This window comes from Haliotis rubra, unplaced genomic scaffold (assembly GCF_003918875.1).
Source record: "Haliotis rubra isolate DU_JTF1 unplaced genomic scaffold, ASM391887v1 Scf733, whole genome shotgun sequence".
In the NCBI taxonomy this organism is placed as follows: Eukaryota; Metazoa; Mollusca; class Gastropoda; order Lepetellida; family Haliotidae; genus Haliotis; species Haliotis rubra.
This window is the reverse complement of record NW_025767450.1, coordinates 307007-331237: the sequence shown is the minus strand read 5'-3', so window position 1 is coordinate 331237 and position 24231 is coordinate 307007. Positions and strand designations below refer to the sequence as shown.

Genomic DNA, 24231 nt, shown 5'->3' with positions numbered 1-24231 from the left:
ATTTGTTCAAAGAGAATTTGATTATGAAAAGAGTTTCTTATGAAATATGGTCAATGTGTTTTGGTATTGGAAAAACTCAAGGTCTCCCTTCATATAGACTGTTCTGGGAGAGTTCACTAAGGTTTCATTTGTCCCTTCTGTGGAGAGTTTATCAGATGCCCATACAGAGAGTATTGTGTCGGAGGGGAATCAAGCAGGTCACAAATGTCACTCTGAGACTCATCTTTTTCCTGTACAGATATGGTGGTGTGGAATCCCACATTGTGAGTCCGTCAGAGATCGCCGACATCAACCCTCTTGTACGCCATGATGACTTAGTGGTGAGATCTACATTGTATTTAATCTGTTTAAGATAAGGGGTGTTCAGCTCAATGTACACCGTGAAGTGTTAGTACTGGACATCAACCCTCTTGTACGTCATGATGACCTAGTGGTAAGATCTACATTGTATTTAATCTGTCCAAGATAAGGGGTGTTCAGCTCAATGTACACAGTGAAGTGTTAGTGCTGATGAAGTTTTTGTAGCAATGATGACCCTTTGTGTGAGGCACCACATCCATGCATATATCCATAGGTTTGTGATACCGAGGAAACTCCAGAGATCATCCTAATTTCACTGAGGTTTCTTTCATAACTGGTGGAACACCACATAGTCCACATGGTATAGAATGTTTGTCGTCTTATCACTGGCTGGTACTGTGCAGGGAGGCTTGTGGATTCCAGAAGATGGCGTCACAACCGCCCCAGATGTTGCCATGGTGCTGAGTAGACTGGCAAAAGAGAAAGGTTCGTGTTTGAAAAAGACACATTTACTTATCAGAAATGTTTTTTTAGATTCTTGGTGAGTCCACAAAACAGATGTTGCCGTCGGCATCAGGGTAAAGATGGTAATATTCTAGGGAATGTCATTTGTCCTGAGATTTGGTTGTGTCTGAACTTTGAACTCTGTAATTGTCATCTTTCATCTCTTTTGGTCATTCAGAAAGTATTGTGTTTCGTTCAACGATCAAAGTGTGAACCATTTTGTTCACATCCAGACATGACCTATTGAGAGCTGAAACAATATAACCTTGAGTCGCCTGTATAGTTTTACATCTTCCAGTTTATTTTTTCACACTAAAAGTAGCAACATGCCACATATGTACTGGCAACTGACATGTAATCGAGACGGAGTTGTGAATGATATTGTTTGATCAAGTGGAACATCTAATGTCATCAGAGTACAAATACAACACGGTGACTAAGTCTGGCAAGTCTCTGGTTGCTGCTTAAGATACTGAGAATCATTTCCTACTTAGAATCTCGACCAGAGTCATTTTATATATTCATGAAAGGACAAAAGAACTGAACAAATTATGCTTCTGTACTTTATCAACTGCCATGCAAGAAGGTGAGCTTCAGTAGCCTGGTGTTGTGTTTTCCAGGAGTGAAGGTGATGGAGGGTGTGCAACTTGACAGAATTCTCACCAAAAATGACCGAGTCTATGCTGTGAAAACTTCCCTTGGTACAATCAACTGTGAATACTTCGTGAACTGTGGGGGACAGGTAGGTGATATCTAGGTGTCACAATGTTTGTGTGCGTCTCCAGAATGATGAACGCATGTCATAACACATCTTTCAGGAGAGAGAGGCTGGAGGAGGAGCTTGTTTGTACAGTGTTGGCTTGTCAAGCTGAACGCCTTGATTTTCCTGGCTTAGTGTTCACTGAAAAAAACCTGGACTCACTGACGCCTGGATCTCAAACGGGTAGAGTTCAGTCTTTCCCCGCCATAACTTATATTATTTTTTCAATTTCTGGCCATGGTATGACCAGATACTGATTTAATTACTGAGAAAAAAAAGACATTTCCTCATTGCAACTGGCAGCATCACCAGGTGCTGTGGACATCCAGTGAAGATGTTAAAGCTGATGCCTCTGCACGTTGTGTGTGAGTACGAACTAACTGATGACTTTTGTCTGCTGCAGTGGGCTCATGAGATTGGCAAGAAGTCATCCCCGGAAGTGAAAGTTCCCTTACACTCCTGTGAACACTTCTACATTGTCACCAAGCCTATTGAAGGCGTCCCAAGCAACATGCCAGGTAGGAGGGGTGCAACCAGACACTTTGTTACAGTACGTTACATATCTCACTAGCAAGGCCACTACATTGTCACCAAGCCTATATTGAAGGTGTCCCCAGCAAAATGCCAGGTACCTATGAGAGGGCTGTTACCAGACACTTTGTTACAGTACGTTACATATCTCACAAGTAAAGTCACTACATTGTCACCAAGCCTATTGAAGGTGTCCCCAGCAACATGCCAGGTAGGAGAGCTGTAACCAGACACTTTGTTACAGTACGTTACATATTTCACTAGTAAGGTCACTACATTGTCACCAAGCGTATTGAAGATGTCATTGTTTACTAGATACTTATCGTGGTATGTATATATCGCTGATTCTGCCTAGGTGTACGGGCTGCTTCGAGTGTTTCCTGTTTCAGTTATTCGAGACTTTGACGGCTACACCACTTTCCGGGAATGGAATGGTGGTATTATGGTTGGGGGATTCGAGCCGGTGGGCAAGCCAGTGTTCACGCATGGTATTCCAGATAAGTTTGAGTTCCAATCGCTGCCAGAAGATTGGGACCACTTCCGTGAGTAGTTCTCGTGTACAGGACTCTACACAGCGACCCTAAACATGTTTGTATAACAATACAATAGGACTGATATACTCTCCAATATCCACCTGTCACTTAATTTCTCGTAATCATTATCAGCTTGCTACATTTTCTACATTATAATGGTAACAAAGTATACTGGAGCAGCTACAGGGGCAGGTCGGTGCATGGATTGTCATACTCAGAGCCCCAGTCTCCTGCGTGACTTTCCTGTGTGCAGCAACATGAGATTGTCAAGTGCCTGAACACTCACAGCAACAGCCGTCTTGAGTGAATGAACAGTGTATCATATGTGTTGTAGCAATAGCCGTCTTGAGTGAATGAACAGTGTATCATACGTGTTGTTCCTGTAAATAGTAACTGCGATTTTGCACAGTTCATAGAGTGAATATCTGTAACATCATCCTTTTACAACTGTGATTCTGCCCATTACAACAGTGATTCTGCACATTACAACAGTGATTCTGCATATTACAACTGTGATTCTGCACATTACAACTGTGATTCTGCATATTACAACAGTGATTCTGCACATTACAACTGTGATTCTGCACATTACAACAATGTTTCTGTCTATTACAACAGCGTCTCTGTCTATTACAATAGTGTTTCTGTATATTACAACAGTGTTTCTGTCTATTACAACAGTGTTTCTGTATATTACTACAGTGAGTCTGTCTATTACAACAGTGTTTCTGTATATTACAACAGTGTTTCTGTATATTACAACAGTGTTCATGTGTATTACAACAGTGATTCTGTGTTGTTTGTAGAGGTTCTAATGGATGAGACCCTGGTACGAATGCCTTGCATTGAGACGGCGGAAGTGAGGCAGCTCTTTAACGGCCCGGAGAGTTTCACACCCGACTCCAACTGGATCCTTGGAGAATCGGCCGAGGTAAATGTATTGTCTCGAGGCTGTGGACGTCAGTAATAACATAACACGTGGATGAGCTTCGGTTCCTTATATTCTTGTTCTGGACACGCCATGAGGTTTTACACATCGAAGCGAGAGGATCAGTCTCACATCGAATATACATTATAAATTTTGGATCAACAGCAAACCGAAATAACTTCAGTATATTACAGTAAATGACACAGGAACACTTTACCAGTGTGTGCATTAGTAACTTGCTTATTTCACCACAGGTGAAAAGTGATAGGTTATTTTCACCACATAGCATTCCAGTTATTTCATTTCATTTTGTCTTTCAGTTTCCATGCAAAGTGAAAGAGTGTACGTGCCAATATCATCAACAGTTTTAACAAATGTTGAGAGGAGTATGATCCAGTGTGTTGACGGGCGTTTCACTGTTGTCTCAATACTTGTGATGACCTGAGAGTTGACTGGCATATTGTCATGCTGCCACACTTGTTGACTGGTGTGGAAATTGCATTGAGTGCAGACAGTGTGATGTCTGGCGCGTAGACCAATGTGTTGACCATCATGTTGTCTGGTGTGCTGAACAACGTGTTGACCGGCGTGTAGCGCGGCGTGGTGACCTGCGTGTTGACTGGCATGTAGTGACAGGCAGTGTTGACTGTTGTATTCACTGGAGTGTTTTGACCGCAATACTGACAGGCATGGTGGCAAGAGTGTTGTACGGAGTGTTGCCTGATGGGTTGACTGGCTTGTTGACTGACGCGGTCAACAGTGTGTTGACTGATTTATTGCCTGGAGGTTTGACCGGCGTGTTTACAAAAGTGTTGACTGTGGCAGGCATATTGGCTGGCTTGCTGATCAGCGTGTTGACCAGCCTGTGTTGACTGTCGTGTTGCAGGTGGCCAACTACTTCGTGGCAGCAGGAATGAACTCCCGGGGTATTGTTGGAGCTGGCGCTATTGGCAAGTACCTGACGGAGTGGATCTTGGATGGGGAGCCAAGCGTTGACATGTGGGCACACGATGTCCGACGCTTTGCTGGTCTCCATAACAACAGGCGCTTCCTGCGAGATCGAGTCAAGGAGGTCCTAGGTAATCCTTGTTTCATCCTGTGGCACAGCTACTGTTAACAATGAACACTTTTTAACATATAATTTAACTGTTTATACCTGTATATCAGTAAAAGTATGCATCACGTTTGGAATAATCTAAGTTATTACTGAATTGTGCCCATCTGTACTTTAATTTATTTCCTCCCCAGCTAATTGTTTTGGGAAAATAAATGATATCCTTTCACTTCAAACACCCTTGCAACATGTGTTCTTCCTTGTGAGCCAAAACGCTTTGTAAACAGAAATTTGAGGCCAATACATTGTATCTGCCCTGTGCATTTTCCGGATGTGAAAACAAATAAATATCGTTGTGGTATCTGCTCTAAGGGCTTCAAGATCCGATTTCAATACTTAATATATTAAATGTTAAATATTAAATGTTCCATTTCATATTGGAAATGTAGTCCTTAATCCGCCTTGCAAAGTATGAAGAAAGGAGACATATGAAAGACTTTTCAAGAATTATTGGTGAAAATAGATCACTGAAATGTGAAAGAATCTATTTCTACCTCTCAGTATCAATACTCCATACTCCATAAAGCTTTACAATGCTTTTGGTAGAGAACAATACGCTCTACGTACGGAACTTGTAGTTGAATGGTCAGTAAAATGAGTTACCTCCCTTAGTTTTCACAACACATTGTATGTTATGCTCCACTGAGGAACTCAGTACAGATCCCCTTGTTAAAGCCTGAGTCGAGCAGTTGCCAAGTTCACTTATCTGCAAATGCATCTCAAAACACACCAAGGTTAGAGTCTCAACATAAAAATACCTCATAACAATGTACCAGAGTAAAATATATATATTAAGTTCCAATTTAAAACTATGTTCAGGGTTTTAACACTATGATGATTCTAGCTCTCTTCAAACTTATGTCAGTTAAAGGATGGAAGATACCCATAGTCCTGAGATAACTCCTGTGGAAAGAGGCCGATGGTGACGTTGAACATAACAACCTTAGTGTTTCGACTGTCATAAGTCTATGTTTAGGTATGGAAGATACCCATAGTGCTAAGATCACTTTGTTGATCTTACTGCTTTGACTGGCATAAGCCTGTGTTAAGGTATGTTGAAGTATCGGAGTCACTACGAAACATATGAAGTCGTGGCTTGGAAGCCAGCAGGATGCTTCACGATGCTTGTATACCTTTATATACACCAGGGTGGAGTTGCTGGCGGCTTGTATACCTTTATATACACCAGGGTGGAGTTGCTGGCGGCTTGTATACCTTTATATACACCAGGGTGAAGTTGCTGGCGGCTTGTATACCTTTATATACACCAGGGTGGAGTTGCTGGCGGCTTGTATACCTTTATATACACCAGGGTGGAGTTGCTGGCGGCTTGTATACCTTTATATACACCAGGGTGGAGTTGCTGGCGGCTTGTATACCTTTATATACACCAGGGTGGAGTTGCTGGCGGCTTGTATGCCTGCTTCATGTGGCAACCACAGTTGTCTTCTGTCCATCCCGGTGTGTACTGGGATATAACTGGTGGTGGGTTATCATCACTTGGCAGCGGGAACAATAAATAAAAGAAAATATTCTAAAGATCTGTACAAGACAGATTTAAGTTACCATGATTACGCAGGTGTCAGAAATTTGGCATCATCAATATTATCTGATGATTGTGTAAAACCTTTAGGATAACCAGTTATGACAGTTCAAATGCGTGTACACTGTCTTCCTGAGCAACTGATAATTAAGCAAAGTTAAGACATTTGGAAATACGAAAACATACTTTCCTCTGCTCGTTACAAAGGTAACCTTAGATTTAATTTTCTCACCAGATAGCCATGAGGAAGATAATGACGTTGTTGGATAAGTATCGTGTTGTGTCTATACCAGACGTTCATATTGACGTAGTATGTCCGCAGGTGCCCAGTTTACCCTCAACTACCCCCGACAGTCCGAGTTTAAGACAGGTCGGCAACTGCGGACATCCCCCCTCCACACGCGGCTGGAAGTTGCTGGGGGGTACTTCGGGGAAACCATGGCCTACGAGAGAGCTGTGTGGTTTGACAAACTCGGACAAGGTAATCACGCCCACAACATTACAGAAAGTGAAAGATTATTCCTTACCCTGTTATGTGAAACATTTGGAGACGTTATGGGCACAATGACAGAACCTGACCAAGCATTTGGAAGTTTAAGATTATTCACGGATTTGCTGAAACAGTCAGTAATGAAGGAGACTAGAAACTACCATCCATTTATAGTCCCATGTTGATGTAGGACCTTCACATTGTTTCCACTCTTGAATCTCAACTAGCAGGAGATCAGACACACACAACAGCTGATGACCCACATGGAAAATATGCTTGACTATATAGGAAACTTATTTCAAGACATACAGTTGAGAACCCAAGAGACACAATATGATGCTTGAGTATATATGGAACATGTCGGACTGTTGAGAACTCAAGAGACACAATATGATGCTCGAGTGTATACGTAACATGTTTCATGACGGAGAGTTGAGAACTCAAGAGACACAATAAGATGCTTGACAATATAGGTAACTTATTTCAAGACGTACAGTTGAGAACTCAAGAGACACAATATGATGCTCGAGTATATATGGAACATGTTTCATGACGGAGAGTTGAGAACCCAAGAGACACAATATGATGCTTGAGTTTATATGTAACATGTTTCATGACGGACAGTTGAGAATCCAAGATACACACTATGTTGCTCGAGTATATATGTAACATCTTTCATGACGGAGAGTTGAGAACCCAAGAGACACAATATGATGCTTGAGTACATACTTAACATGTTTCATGACGTACAGTTGAGAACCCAAGATACACACTATGATGCTCGAGTATATATGTAACATCTTTCATGACGGAGAGTTGAGAACCCAAGAGACACAATATGATGCTTGAGTATATACTTAACATGTTTCATGACGTACAGTTGAGAATCCAAGATACACACTATGATGCTCGAGTATATATGTAACATCTTTCATGACGGAGAGTTGAGAACTCAAGAGACACAATATGATGCTTGAGTATATACTTAACATGTTTCATGACGGACAGTTGAGAACCCAAGATACACACTATGATGCTCGAGTATATATGTAACATCTTTCATGACGGAGAGTTGAGAACCCAAGAGACACAATATGATGCTTGAGTATATACTTAACATGTTTCATGACGTACAGTTGAGAATCCAAGATACACACTATGATGCTCGAGTATATATGTAACATCTTTCATGACGGAGAGTTGAGAACCCAAGAGACACAATATGATGCTTGAGTATATACTTAACATCTTTCATGACGTACAGTTGAGAATCAAAGATACACACTATGATGCTCGAGTATATATGTAACATCTTTCATGACGGAGAGTTGAGAATCCAAGAGACACAATGCGATGCTTGAGTATATGTGTAACATGTTTCATGACGTACAGTTGAGAACTCTAGAGACACAATATGATGCTTGAGTATATACTTAACATGTTTCATGACGGACAGTTGAGAATCCAAGAAACACAATATCATGCTTGAGTATATGTAGATGCTTCATGACGGACTGTTGAGAACTCAAGAGACACAATATCATGCTTGAGTATATGAGTAACATGTTTCATGACGGACAGTTGAGAACTCAAGGGACACAATATGATGCTCGAGTATATGAGTAACATGTTTCATGACGGACAGTTGAGAACTCAAGAGACACAATATGATGCTCGAGTATATGAGTAACATGTTTCATGACGGACAGTTGAGAACCCAAGAGACACAATATGATGCTTGAGTATATGTGTAACATGTTTCATGACGGACAGTTGAGAACTCAAGAAACACAATATGATGCTTGAGTATATACTTAACATGTTTCATGACGGACAGTTGAGAACCCAAGAGACACAATATGATGCTCGAGTATATGTGTAACATGTTTCATGACGTACAGTTGAGAACTCAAGAAACACAATATGATGCTTGAGTATATGAGTAACATGTTTCATGACGGACAGTTGAGAACTCAAGAGACACAATATGATGCTTGAGTATATGTGTAACATGTTTCATGACGGACAGTTGAGAACCCAAGAGACACAATATGATGCTTGAGTATATGTGTAACATGTTTCATGACGTACAGTTGAGAACTCAAGAAACACAACATGATGCTCGAGTATATGAGTAACATGTTTCATGACGGACAGTTGAGAACTCAAGAAACACAATATGATGCTCGAGTATATGAATAACATGTTTCATGACGGACAGTTGAGAACTCAAGAAACACAATATGATGCGTATATGTGTAACATGTTTCATGACGGACAGTTGAGAACTCAAGAAACACAATATGATGCTTGAGTATATACTTAACATGTTTCATGACGGACAGTTGAGAACCCAAGAAACACAATATGATGCTCGAGTATATGAGTAACATGTTTCATGACTTACAGTTGAGAACTCAAGAAACACAATATGATGCTCGAGTATATGTGTAACATGTTTGATGACGGACAGTTGAGAACTCAAGAAAAACAATATGATGCTTGAGTATATACTTAACATGTTTCATGACGTACAGTTGAGAACTCAAGAAACACAATATGATGCTTGAGTATATGTGTAACATGTTTCATGACGGACAGTTGAGAACTCAAGAGACACAATATGATGCTCGAGTATATATGTAACATGTTTCATGACGTACAGTTGAGAACTCAAGAAACACAATATGATGCTCGAGTATATATGTAACATCTTTCATGACGGACTGTTGAGAACTCAAGAAACACAATATGATGCTTGAGTATATGAGTAACATGTATCATGACGTACAGTTGAGAACTCAAGAAACACAATATGATGCTCGAGTATATATGTAACATCTTTCATGACGTACAGTTGAGAACTCAAGAAACACAATATGATGCTTGAGTATATACTTAACATGTTTCATGACGTACAGTTGAGAACTCAAGAGACACAATATGATGCTTGGGTATATGTGTAACATGTTTCATGACGGACAGTTGAGAACTCAAGAAACACAATATGATGCTTGAGTATATGAGTAACATGTTTCATGACGTACAGTTGAGAACTCAAGAAACACAATATGATGCTTGAGTATATACTTAACATGTTTCATGACGTACAGTTGAGAACTCAAGAAACACAATATGATGCTTGAGTATATACTTAACATGTTTCATGACGGACAGTTGAGAACTCAAGAAAAACAATATGATGCTTGAGTATATACTTAACATATTTCATGACTTACAGTTGAGAACTCAAGAAACACAATATGATGCTTGAGTATATACTTAACATGTTTCATGACGTACAGTTGAGAACTCAAGAGACACAATATGATGCTTGGGTATATGTGTAACATGTTTCATGACGTACAGTTGAGAACTCAAGAAACACAATATGATGCTTGAGTATATACTTAACATGTTTCATGACGGACAGTTGAGAACTCAAGAGACACAATATGATGCTTGAGTATATGTGTAACATGTTTCATGACGTACAGTTGAGAACTCAAGAAACACAATATGATGCTTGAGTATATACTTAACATGTTTCATGACGGACTGTTGAGAATCCAAGAGACACAATATGATGCTTGAGTATATGTGTAACATGTTTCATGACTTACAGTTGAGAACTCAAGAGACACAATATGATGCTTGAGTATATACTTAACATGTTTCATGACTTACAGTTGAGAATCCAAGAAACACAATATGATGCTTGAGTATATACGTAACATGTTTCATGACGTACAGTTGAGAACCCAAGAAACACAATGTGATGCTTGAGTATATATGTAATATGTTTCATGACGTACAGTTGAGAACCCACGAGACACAATATGATGCTTGAGTATATACTTAACATGTTAAATGACGGACATTTGAGAACTCAAGAGACACAATATGATGCTTGAGTATATGTATAACATGTTTCATGACTTACAGTTGAGAACCCAGAGACACAATATGATGCTTGATTATACTTGTGTCCCAGATGAGGATGTTGACTCCGACACCATCAGTCACCGCGGAACGTTTGGAAAGCCGACATGTTTCGACAGCGTCCAGGATGAGTACTGGGCGTGCAAGGAGAGGGTCTGTCTCATCGACATGTCCTCATTCACCAAGTTTGTCATCAAGGTAACTCATTGCATGCACATGCTTTACTTTCCTGAGTGGAAAACAGAAACCAACAAAGGGCAGATATTTCCCTGTCTGTGTCTTCTCATGTTGAACAAAAGGGCGATAGATTCATAAAGCATTTAACATATTCTCCTCATGGTAAAAGTGACGCAAGGCAGTTACTGGCAGGAACCAGTATGTTTAATATAAAGAATTAGATGAAGCACACAAACACTCTTGCCTGGATTGATGAAGCATTGTGGTGCAGATTGTGACATGTTGTATGTGTGTGGAGTTACATCTTCACATGTTATGGAATAACGTAACGGTCAGGTTTGGTTCATAACTGGGCTTATCCATCTCCCTATACTATTGACCTGTCTCCAGTGTGGAGGACTAGTTTGGTGCACTACTGGGCTTATCCATCTCCCTATACTATTGACCTGTCTCCAGTGTGGAGGACTTCTTGGTGCACTACTGGGCTTATCCATCTCCATATACTGTTGACCTGTCTGCAGTCTACACTACTGGGGTTACACATCCCTATACTCTTGACCTGTCTCTAGTCTACACTACTGGGGTTACACATCCCTATACTCTTGACCTGTGTCCAGTCTGCAGGTAGAGAGGCAGTGGACTTCTTGCAGTATCTGTGTTCCAACGACATCGACCAGGACATCGGCAACATCGTCCACACTGGGATGCAGAATGAGCGGGGAGGCTTCGAGAACGATTGCAGTATAGTCCGGCTGGAGGAAAACAGGTTAGAGGAGGAAAGTGTTCAAGTCATTGGTGACGGTTAACAACCATAGATGTCTCTGCCTTTGTCACTATAGACGATTTCAGGTTGTGAAAATATCAAAATTTGATTGTCTATCTTCAAATATACCCAAGAAACTCAGTCATAGATTGTACATAAACAAGACGATCTAGACTTGCGTTGGAGCTTGCTAAAGGCAATATTATATCACTCCATCACTGTACAGTGTGTGACTGCTTCAGTTACCTCTTGATGGCTGCCCAACAAACTCTGATTACATCCTTCACTGTTGTCAGTTTCTTTATGATCTGCCCATCCAAACAACAGACCCGGGCGTTGGCATGGTTACGTCGCCACCTGCCACCAGATGGCTCTGTGCAGGTGGAGGATGTGACGTCAATGTACTCCGGGATCAACATGATTGGTCCTCACGCCCAGCATCTCCTGGCCGATGTGTCTGACACGCCCACGGACAAAAACGAGTTCAAAGCGATGACTGGAAAAGTAGGTATCTTCTGAATACCCATAATTAAGTCAAAGTGTTGTGAAGTTATTGTGTTTGTTGGTTATTGTTTAATGCCGCAATAACCCATCTGCAATAACCAATCTATGATCTATAAATAATCAAATCTGGACCAGACAGTATTATCAATGTAAATAATTAGGAAATGATGACACGCATGAATCTTTGAAATGTACGATCTTACACTTGATGATGGGGGGATCATGATTTATCGATCTATTGATCCACTGCGGAATAAACCCAATCATACGATGCATAAGGGCCCCATCCATGCACTGATTCATGTATTAATTCTGTATTGACAAAGGAAAGTAATGTTTTGAAAACAAGTTTGGCAATACGTGCAACTTGGCCTTCAACATGACTAAGATTCAGCCAAAGTCTCTTTGATTCAGCAATCTTTTTACCGCTCTTACAAATACTGTCTAGTCTTGTTCCTCAGCCGATACATGATACTTGATGTAGCTGTTGTGTGTATGTCTACTGCATCATCAGCTGTTGTATGTGTCTGCTGCATCATCAGCTCTTGTGTGTGTCTGCTGTATCATCAGCTGTTCTGTGTATCTTCTGCATCATCAGCTGTTTGTGTGTGTCTACTGAATCATCAGCTGTTGTGTGTGTCTGCTGCATCATCAGCTGTTCTGGGTATCTGCTGCATCATCAGCTGTTGTGAGTATCTGCTGCATCATCAACTGTTGTGTGTATCTGCTGCATCACCAGCTGTTGTGTGTATCTGCTGCATCACCAGCTGTTGTGTGTGTCTACTGCATCATCAGCTGTTGTGTGTGTCTGCTGCATCATCAGCTGTTGTTGGCAGGTTATCGACGTCGGCTACGCCAGCGGAATCATCGCCATGAGACTGACACATTCTGGGGAGGATGGATTTATCCTCTACATCCCCTCTGATGTAAGCTTTGCATCTCTTGTTTTGTATTTGTTTAGTTTATAACGAGCCAGAACAACAATCATGCAAAAACATGAACTAGTTATCAGATTTAATGCATTAGAAAAAAATGCACACATTTTGTGTTTTTTCAAATTCAGTCTAATTATTATACAGCTCATTGCCATGAATTCCTTTCTATTTGTTTTAACTGTAAATAGATGAAACAGCTTTAACATGACCATACAGAACTACGGTACCTGTCTGGAGAGTTGGTTCGCTCACAAGACATGACAGAAACATCCTGAGATTCTGACCCTGCTTGCTGTCGCTATCCTATTTCTGACACTATTTTTCCAGTACGCCATCCACACCTACGACACACTGATGCAATCTGGGATTCATTACGGAGTGAGGAATGCTGGGTACTACGCCATGCGACACCTACGCATGGAGAAGTTCTTCGTTTACTGGGGCCTGGACCTGAATGCCCTGACAACCCCCATGGAGTGTGGCCGGGAGTTCCGTGTAAAGCTGGAGGTGAGCCACAGTGCCTACATGTAGGGCTGATTCTGTGATACGGTTGTGGCTGGTGCTGAGTCTTGTCAGCCGTGTAGAGGTGAGCTACAGTGCCTACTGTAGGGCTGATTCTGTGATATGGTTGTGGCTGGTGCTGTGAGTCATGGCAGCCGTGTAGAGGTAAACTAATGTTCCTACATGTAGGGCTGATTCTGTATACGTTTGTGGCTGGTGCTCTGTCAGAATAGATGTGTCAAGATGGCGTCAGATCAACGAGCCATTCCTGCTAGTTCACTTTCTGTTGCAATCTAATGATTCTTGTTTTCCCCTCGACTTGTGTACCTCCCACTGCTGTCAGTTTACTTCATTTATTCGTGTCTCTGTGTCATGTTTAACCCTTGGAAAATTAAATAATAGCTATTTCTCTCAACAGAAAGGCGATTTCATTGGCCGAGAGGCCCTCAAGGAACAGAAGGAGAACGGCATCAAGAAGAAGTTTGTACAGTTCCTGCTGGACGACTTTGACGTGAACCGTGACCTGTGGCCATGGGGTGGTGAGCCCGTGTACCGCAATGGGGTGTTCGCGGGGGTCACCACCACATGCGGATACGGCTTCACGCTGGACCGGATGGTGTGTCTCGGATACGTCAGCGACTTTGACGACGGCGGCAATCCCAAACTGAAGAAAAACATGAACAAATTCGTGATGGAGAAAGACGCACACTATCAAATTGACATTGGTGGGAAGCGGTACTCTGCTAAGGCTGGTATATACACCCCCAAGTTGGCCATGTCCACGGTAGAACCTTCCTCTATTCCTGTGCCAGAATGACCTGTTTTACCTCAGAGTCAACTCGCGTCACGAGAAGCTCCAGACCTTGTACAAGGTCAAGACAGCCATTGACAGGCTGCCATGTACCAGATAACCAGAAACATGATCTCATTGCTTCAGGCGTCCCAAGGGTTGAATATACACTGTATTTCTCTTCGTTTATTTCCCCATATGAAGTTTGACATGAACATATCGTGTGTGTAATGGGAAAATGGGAAATGCACAAAATATTAACTTTTATATAATTTCAGAGTTGCTGACGACACGTACACGTAATAAAACATATAATAAATGTAGAGAAATATTTCACAAAAGGGATGTATTCATTGACATTCTTGATAATGGACAACAATAAAAATTACAAAACATTCTGGTCAGAACTGAATTTTCACCGTCGGAAGTCGTGTTACACAGTGGAAATACTAATTCAAAACCGTGTAACCAAATATCCGTGATGTTGGGACTGATGTTGGGACTGATGTTGGGACTACCGGTGACCTTCTTGTATATCGCAGACATGTCACTGACGACCATGCTTCTGTTGCTGGTTGCGATATTTTACTTAACCATGATATAATGATTAATGAGATTGTAGGTGCTATTAAAGCACTAAAGGGTGGAAAAGTGCCAGGCACAATATTTGGTTTTGATTTCTCTTTGTCTCCCCTTGTGTGCCTTCAAGGTCTTGATTGATATCATGACAACGTGTTTCTAGTGTCTGGATATTTACAATAAAATATGACCACGTTCCAACCTTGGACCCCCACAACACAGTATATACTACCATGTTCCAACCTTAAACCACCTAACACAGTATATACTGCCATTTTCCAACCTTGGACTCCCACAACACAGTAGACCGCCTCCGTGGTGTAGTGGTTAGAGCGTCCGCCCGGAGAGCGGAAGGTCGCGGGTTCGATCCGCGGCCGCGTCATACCAAAAGACGTTAAAATATGGTACTTGTTGGTCCCTGCCTGGCGCTCGGCATTAATGGGTACAACAAGGACTGGTCGGTTCGGAGTCAGTATAATGTGTCTGAGTGGGGTATTCATGCTTCACTGCGGCATGGTATCTCAGTGGGCTAGCACTATAAAACCAGCTTAAGTCTGGGCTAGTACAAGCAGCCGCACATACACATACACACGCATGCATGTCGTCATATGAGCGAAATATTCTCCAGCGCGACCTTAAACCCAATTTCACCTCACCTCACCTCACCTCACAACACAGTATATACTACCATGTTCCAACCTTGGACCCCCACAACACCGTATATACTACCATGTTCCAACCTTGGACCCCCACAACACCGTATATACTACCATGTTCTATCCTATCACACCGACAACACAACACGGGGACAACACAGGATTGTGTTCAGGGCGCTGTCAAGTTACCAGTATAACACTGCTATGTTCCCTCCTATGACACTCCAACACTGTATAACACTCTCATCTCTCAACACTGTATAACACTCTCATCTCTCAACACTGTATAACACTCTCATCTCTCAACACTGTATCACACTCTCATCTCTCAACACTGTATAACACTCTCATCTCTCAACACTGTATCACACTCTCATCTCTCAACACTGTATAACACTCTCATTTCTCAACACTGTATAACACTCTCATCTTTCAACACTGTATCACACTCTCATCTCTCAACACTGTATAACACTCTCATCTCTCAACACTGTATAACATTCTCATCTCTCAACACTGTATAACACTCTCATCTCTCAACACTGTATAACACTCTCATCTCTCAACACTGTAAAACACTCTCATCTCTCAACACTGTATCACACTCTCATCTCTCAACACTGTATCACACTCTCATCTCATCTCTCAACACTGTATAACACTCTCATCTCTCAACACTGTATAACACTCTCATCTCTCAACACTGTATCACACTCTCATCTCTCAACACTGTATAACACTCTCATCTCTCAACACTGTATCACACTCTCATCTCTCAACACTGTATAACACTCTCATCTCTCAACACTGTATAACACTCTCATCTCTCAACACTGTATAACACTCTCATCTCTCAACACTGTATAACACTCTCATCTCTCAACACTGTATAACACTCTCATCTCTCAACATTTGACCCCCTGCAGTATGACAGTGCCATGTCCATCGGAATATTCCCTCAACACAAACAAATTCTTTATTCGCAGAGTGTATGTAGGCCATCGGCCCATAATCCAAATATTAAATGTTTGCAGCCATATATGATTGGCGGTGCTTTACAGCATAATAAACAAACATTGCTACATTTCTGATGACAAAGGTATTGTTCGAGGTCATCAATATACTGACATTTGACAAAGAAGGGAATGTGTAAAACTTGGCAGGAATATATATAGTGCGCAAAGAACTGTATGCAGTACACACTAAAAGGAAATGATACTCGTTTTCTATATATCCATTGTCGCACATGTTACATAACCTGTGATGTCTGGGCTTATTTGTGTATCTACCTGTCTCAATATTTAATTGATGGGAACCACAGCGAAACTGTGCGAGTGCAAAGCGAAATTTACTAACGTTAATAACACTTAGATATGGTTCCATAGATAGATTACACTTGAAAAGAGAATGTGAATAATTTTTAGAACTTGATGATAACGAGTTATGCCATTCTTGATGGGAAATATGCTGAGCCCTGATCATAAATTCAGACAGGAAGGAATTTAAGCTACTAATATACTGTCTTTCCCATATATATCCAAATCCCATATTGTAAAGTTATAACGTAAGTTTTGATACCCAATTTGTAACACAGTACGAGGCTGTCATGTTCCAACCTTGGACCTCGACAACGCAGTATAACACTATCATGCTTCAACCTCGGACAGACACAATACAGTTCATATTGGTGTGTTGCTGGTCCATATCCATGTCAGGTCAGGTGTTCAGATAGCAAACAAGCATAAACCGGTTAATGTTTATTTAACAGGCTGTGGGCTGAGATCATACCAGGCCATGGGTTAGTCCTTGATGTATGACGCCACACAAGCAGACCTCTATTTGATGGAACATTGCCGTACGCAACTGTGAGGGTGAGGGTGAGTGGAGCACGAGGGCTGTGATGCTGAATATCAACATGTTTAAAGGCGCCCTGTCCAGATGTTATTCACTGACAAGAACATGGGTCCCTATACCCACAAACAGGAACCGGTCAGTGGAGTGTTGCATGAGGCAGTACAGAGGTCTGAGCAGCGGGACACTTGACAGGAGAACATACAGCACAGGTGTGTCGTCACTACCCCAGCAGGCGAGGGTGGTGGTGTGTGGCGGAGGCGTGGTGGGGTCCTCGATTGCGTATCACCTGGCAGAGCGGGGTGTGACGGACGTGGTGTTGCTGGAACAGGGAAGGTAGGTAACACATCTAGGTAGTATTGTGTGCATGCTACAGTGACGGTGTCTGTATTGTGTGCATGCTACTGTGACGGTGTCTGTATTGTGTGCAGGCTACTGTGACTGTATTGTGTGCATGCTACTGTGACTGTGTCTGTATTGTGTGCATGCTACTGTGACTGTGTCTGTATTGTGTGCATGCTACTGTGACTGTGCCTGTATTGTGTGCAGGCTACTGTGCCTGTATTGTGTGCATGCTACTGTGACTGTGACTGTATTATGTGCATGCTACTGTGTCTGTGTCTGTATTGTGTGCATGCTACTGTGACTGTGACTGTATTGTGTGCAGGCTACTGTGACTGTGTGTGTATTGTGTGCATGCTACTGTGACTGTGACTGTATTGTGTGCATGCTACTGTGACTGTGACTGTATTGTGTGCATGCTACTGTGACTGTGACTGTATTGTGTGCATGCTACTGTGACTGTGTCTGTGTTGTGTGCATGCTACTGTGACTGTGTCTGTATTGTGTGCATGCTACTGTGACTGTGTCTGTATTGTGTGCATGCTACTGTGACGGTGTCTGTATTGTGTGCATGCTACTGTGACTGTGTCTGTATTGTGTGCATGCTACTGTGACTGTGACTGTATTGTGTGCATGCTACTGTGACTGTGTCTGTATTGTGTGCATGCTACTGTGACTGTGTCTGTATTATGTGCATGCTACTGTGACTGTGACTGTATTGTGTGCATGCTACTGTGACTGTGCCTGTATTGTGTGCATGCTACTGTGACTGTGTCTGTATTGTGTGCATGCTACTGTGACTGTGACTGTATTGTGTGCATGCTACTGTGACTGTGTCTGTATTGTGTGCATGCTACTGTGACTGTGTCTGTATTGTGTGCAGGCTACTGTGACTGTGACTGTATTATGTGCATGCTACTGTGACTGTGTCTGTATTGTGTGCATGCTACTGTGACTGTGTCTGTATTGTGTGCAGGCTACTGTGACTGTATTGTGTGCATGCTACTGTGACTGTGTCTGTATTGTGTGCATGCTACTGTGACTGTGTCTGTATTGTGTGCAGGCTACTGTGACTGTATTGTGTGCATGCTACTGTGACTGTGACTGTATTATGTGCATGCTACTGTGACTGTGACTGTATTGTGTGCATGCTACTGTGACTGTGTCTGTATTGTGTGCATGCTACTGTGACTGTGTCTGTATTGTGTGCATGCTACTGTGACTGTGTCTGTATTGTGTGCATGCTACTGTGACTGTGTCTGTATTGTGTGCATGCTACTGTGACTGTGTCTGTATTGTGTGCATGCTACTGTGACTGTGTCTGTATTGTGTGCATGCTACTGTGACTGTGTCTGTATTGTGTGCATGCTACTGTGACTGTGTCTGTATTGTGTGCATGCTACTGTGACTGTGTCTGTATTGTGTGTGCATGCTACTGTGACTGTGTCTGTATTGTGTGCATGCTACTGTGACTGTGTCTGTATTGTGTGCATGCTACTGTGTGCCTGTGACTTGTGTGCATGCTACTGTGATGTGTGTCTGCTACCGTGTGCATGCTGCATGACTGTGACTGTGACTGTATTGTGTGCATGCTACTGTGACTGTGACTGTATTATGTGCAGGCTACTGTGACGGTGTCTGTATTGTGTGCATGCCACTGTGACTGTGTCTGTATTGTGTGCATGCCACTGTGACTGTGTCTGTATTGTGTGCATGCTACTGTGACTGTGTCTGTATTGTGTGCATGCTACTGTGACTGTGCCTGTATTGTGTGCATGCTACTGTGACTGTGTCTGTATTGTGTGCATGCCACTGTGACTGTGTCTGTATTGTGTGCATGCTACTGTGACTGTGTCTGTATTGTGTGCATGCTACTGTGACTGTGCCTGTATTGTGTGCATGCTACTGTGACTGTGTCTGTATTGTGTGCATGCTACTGTGACTGTGTCTGTATTGTGTGCATGCTACTGTGACTGTGTCTGTATTGTGTGCATGCTACTGTGACTGTGCCTGTATTGTGTGCATGCTACTGTGACTGTGTCTGTATTGTGTGCATGCCACTGTGACTGTGTCTGTATTGTGTGCATGCTACTGTGACTGTGTCTGTATTGTGTGCATGCTACTGTGACTGTGCCTGTATTATTGTGTGCATGCTACTGTGACTGTGTCTGTATTGTGTGCATGCTACTGTGACTGTGTCTGTATTGTGTGCATGCTACTGTGACTGTGTCTGTATTGTGTGCATGCTACTGTGACTGTGTCTGTATTGTGTGCATGCTACTGTGACTGTGTCTCTGTATTGTGTGCATGCCACTGTGACTGTGTCTGTATTGTGTGCATGCTACTGTGACTGTGTCTGTATTGTGTGCATGCTACTGTGACTGTGTCTGTATTGTGTGCATGCTACTGTGACTGTGTCTGTATTGTGTGCATGCTACTGTGACTGTGTCTGTATTGTGTGCATGCTACTGTGACTGTGTCTGTATTGTGTGCATGCTACTGTGACTGTGTCTGTATTGTGTGCATGCTACAATGACTGTGTCTGTATTGTGTGCATGCCACTGTGACTGTGTCTGTATTGTGTGCATGCTACTGTGACTGTGTCTGTATTGTGTGCATGGACATGTTAGTTCTCATTTCTGAATAAGTGTGTTTTTTACAAACAAGTGAAAAGTCTGTTTCTGTAATGAACCTACTCCCCTTCTATGGGCACTGCAGGAGAAACTTCTCTCATGGAATAAGGCGAGCAGAGTCAGTGGTTATCGGCCACTGTTTACAAACAATGAGCACTTCCGGAGAGTTGACGTTCTGTATTTTGTCTTGTGTGGACTAGATCAGTTTATCATTAGCCCAGATCACTGTGATGCTGCGATGTTCTGACTGGTTGCTTCTGGTTCCAGTGGTTCTTGACACGATGTTCTCTATGACGGCCCAATGGCCGAGTGTGATCAGTTTCCGCTGTACACACCTGCCTGCCTGTTGAACCTACATAATGAACCTGTTGGGGAAATCTCCTCAGTTTCAGAATTAATGGAATTTGTCGTCAATGTGAATAATACGTCCCTGAAACAGTTTTTACTGTCGGGCAAGCAAATTTGTATATCACACTGTACCGGTGTCCAGCTGACTTTCCAATATTAATTATGTTGTTTATTTAAAAAATCAACAAGAAAACGGCCGGTATAGTGGAAAATTGTCAGAGTACACTAAAATTGTCGGAGTACACTAGCAATTTTAAAGTTATTTCCACCCCTGAATGGATACTTGCCGCCACCTGGTGTGTGTTCTGTGTTTTGGGACAACGTGTGGACTTTCAGCAAGTAGCGAGTGTTGACGACTGTGTATGATGCCCGCAGCATCCACACCTTAACGTCATGATCAGCTTGAGAGTTACTGTTTGTTATAGCTATTATGCTGTTTCTATTCCACTTATCCCATTTATGTATGTACTTTATGTTTGTAATATTCAACACTGTTATAACTATTTTATAATAAAGAAAACTGTCTCCTAACAGTAACTTTATATGGTTGCCATCAAGATGGTTGACACTGAAATACAGTTTCCAGTTCAGCATATACGTTCTCATCCAGTGCTGACTGCATATCTAAACATAAAATGAGGTAAATAATTATTGTATCTTTACAAACATATCGATAACTTCAAAAAACAATTCCTTTAATTGGTTGAAGGTGCATTATCATGATTCAAATTCCACAACTAATTCCACATCAATTATTTCTTCAGAAATCTTAGTTTTTATGATATCTTGAAGAGTAAAGGAAGTTTTTATTGACTCACAAACTCCGTTATTGACATACTGTTATTGGCAAACACATCCTTGATGTCATCCGTGAGTTTGAGTTGTGAAGGAATTACGGTTGCGTGAAGAAATTAAACAGACATAATGATGGTTTGCTGTCTGACAAGCAACCTGCTTGAATGGAACCCATGGTGCATTTAGTCCTTTTGGGATAGTTCAGGTTTCCAATATTCTGAAGGGGCGGTGGGGTAGCCTTGTGGTTAAAGCGTCCGCTCGTCACGCCGAAGACCCGGGTTCGATTCCCCACATGTGTGAAGCCCATTTCTGGTGTCCCCCGTCGTGATATTCCTGGAATATTGCTAAAAGCGGCGTAAAACCATATAACTAACTCAATGGGTCTACATGTTTTGGAAGGAATTATGAACACGCCCGTGTCTGTCTGGCTAAATTCAACATCAGTAGAGTTGCATTCTCACCTGCCTGAGATAACCGAAGGACAATCATAACTGTCCACGATTGTAACTGATGGTAGTACGATGAAACGGTTAACAAGCGACACGTACAGATCCTGGGATAACTTGAACGATCAGTGCAATTGACATGAAACCCTGAAATCTGATTCAAATGTGAAGGGCAGAGTTTGGGCAATCTGCAGTGTATAGATCGTGGAGCATGTACCTTAGTTCTAGAGAGATATGGACACATGCAGGGACATGTAGGGACTGTGTGTGGACATACTGAAGCGAGGACAACGGGCTTGGTTTGACCTCATTCTTTGTTTACGTTTATCTCCCAGTACTCGCCCTCTATCTGTTGCATGTGTATCCCAGCAATCCTATCTGTACCCTGTGTGAATGTTAAAACTACATATCAGTTGTCAATATTCTCACATATTGATATGCTGTTGTCAGAAAGTAAAATAAAATTATAACTGTTATATTTTTTCATGTTAAGCGAAAACACTGTTAAAATAATCCAACAACTGATTTAAATTTGTATGTGAATAGTATTGTATTAGTGTCAGCTGCCAGGGAGATCATTCTGACAGTCAGCATAAATAACATTCAATGCATGAGAAAGTAGGAATTGATGGGAAACATTTCAATGTGACCTTTTATGGAATGCTAATGAATTTGTCACCTGGAGTACGATGGTAAATATCTGTATGAACATTTTTCAATCAACAGTCTGACATGTGGAACAACGTGGCACTCTGCGGGTCTGATCGGCTGTATTCGGGCCGGTCTGACGGAAATGAAACTGACAAACTACAGCAGGAGTCTGTACAGGAGGCTGGAGGAAGAGGGACACGGCCTGGGTGAGTGGTCAACATGGTCAGGTGAGGGTGCGTGGCCAACAAGGTCAGGTTTAGTGGTCAACAAGGTCAGGGTGAGTTGTCAACAAGGTCAGGGTGAGTGGTGAGTGGTCAAAAAGGTTAGGGTGAGTGGTCCACAAAGTCAGGGTGAGTGGTCAACAAAGTCAGGGTCATTTGTGAGTGGTCAACAAAGTCAGGGTGAGTGGTCAACAAGGTCAGGATGAGTGGTCAACAAGGTCAGGATGAGTGGTCAACAAAGTCAGGCGAGTGGTCAACAAAGTCAGGCGAGTGGTCAACAAGGTCAGGATGAGTGGTCAACAAAGTCAGGCGAGTTGTCAACAAGGTGTAGGTGAGTGGTAAACAAGGTCAGGGTGATTGGTCAACAAGGTCAGGGTGAGTAGTCAACAAGGTGTAGGTGAGTGGTAAACAAGGTCAGGGTGAGTGGTCAACAAGGTGTAGGTGAGTGGTCAACAAGGTGTAGGTGAGTGGTAAACAAGTTCGGGTGAGTGGTCAACAAGGTCATGGTGAGTGATCAACAAGTTCAGGGTGAGTGGTCAACAAGGTCAGATACACAGTAAAATTAATTTTATAGCGCCAGACAATGCAGACTCCGAATACAAAAAACAATTATTGGTTACTTGGCAGGGGATTTGGCAGTAAAGTAAAGTGGAGTTTATAGCGGAAAACAGTAGAGACTGAATACAAAAAAAATTTATTGGTTACTGGGCAGGGGATTTGGCATCACATTGTAAACTGCTTGTGTTTTGTACAGGGTGGAAACAGTGTGGCAGTATTTCCTTGGCTCGGACCAAAGACCGAATGACAGACCTGAGGCGGAAACAAGCCATCAGCAGGTTAGATTTACTAATGTGACCATGTCTGAAGGCTCTGACCCAGATCGTGTATAGTAACTGACAGCCGTAAGATTCTGATGCATCAGTGACAAAAAATATGTTCAGTGCTCTTCCTTACTGTGACTTGTTCCATATGTTCCGGTGATAATCACGTTTAGATATGTTTATGGCAGGTACCCCCAGTGGGACTAGATACTTCGCGGGCATCTGGTACCATTACCTGTTAGGTAATCATTCCTAAACACATGGGTATTCTACAGCCAGATTTTACAATAGAATGTGATTTTAGCATTTGATTTATATGAAATATGGTCAGTGTGTTTTGGTATCTGGACTCATCTTCTTCCTGTACAGATACGGTGGTGTGGAATCCCACATTGTGAGTCCGTCAGAGATCGCCGACATCAACCCTCTTGTACGCCATGATGACTTAGCGGTGAGATCTACATTGTATTTAATCTGTCCAAGATAAGGGGTGTTCAGCTCACTGTACACCGTGAAGTGTTAGTACTGGACATCAACTCTCTTGTACGCCATGATGACCTAGTGGTAAGATCT

At 42.2% G+C, this 24231-nt stretch overlaps 1 protein-coding gene across 3 annotated transcripts in view; it reads left to right on the top strand.

The window, feature by feature from the left end:
• LOC124259706 (pyruvate dehydrogenase phosphatase regulatory subunit, mitochondrial-like) overlaps positions 1–24231 on the top strand; it is a 53712-nt gene that overhangs the window by 5290 nt on the left and 24191 nt on the right. The window contains exons 4-17 of one of the 3 annotated variants that reach the window (XM_046693896.1): positions 239–320; positions 705–786; positions 1425–1546; positions 1968–2082; positions 2485–2637; positions 3435–3559; positions 4443–4635; positions 6536–6694; positions 10698–10843; positions 11440–11588; positions 11882–12089; positions 12926–13015; positions 13352–13531; positions 13944–15095. In XM_046693896.1, coding sequence (XP_046549852.1) covers positions 239–320; positions 705–786; positions 1425–1546; positions 1968–2082; positions 2485–2637; positions 3435–3559; positions 4443–4635; positions 6536–6694; positions 10698–10843; positions 11440–11588; positions 11882–12089; positions 12926–13015; positions 13352–13531; positions 13944–14342 — 2203 coding nt within the window. In that variant the 3' untranslated portion in view covers positions 14343–15095. Of the gene's footprint in view, positions 1–238; positions 321–704; positions 787–1424; positions 1547–1967; positions 2083–2484; positions 2638–3434; positions 3560–4442; positions 4636–6535; positions 6695–10697; positions 10844–11439; positions 11589–11881; positions 12090–12925; positions 13016–13351; positions 13532–13943; positions 15096–17279; positions 17738–22691; positions 22823–23591; positions 23674–24027; positions 24110–24231 lie in introns of those variants that run through there. The other 2 variants (XM_046693895.1, XM_046693897.1) reach the window with 2 other exon arrangements.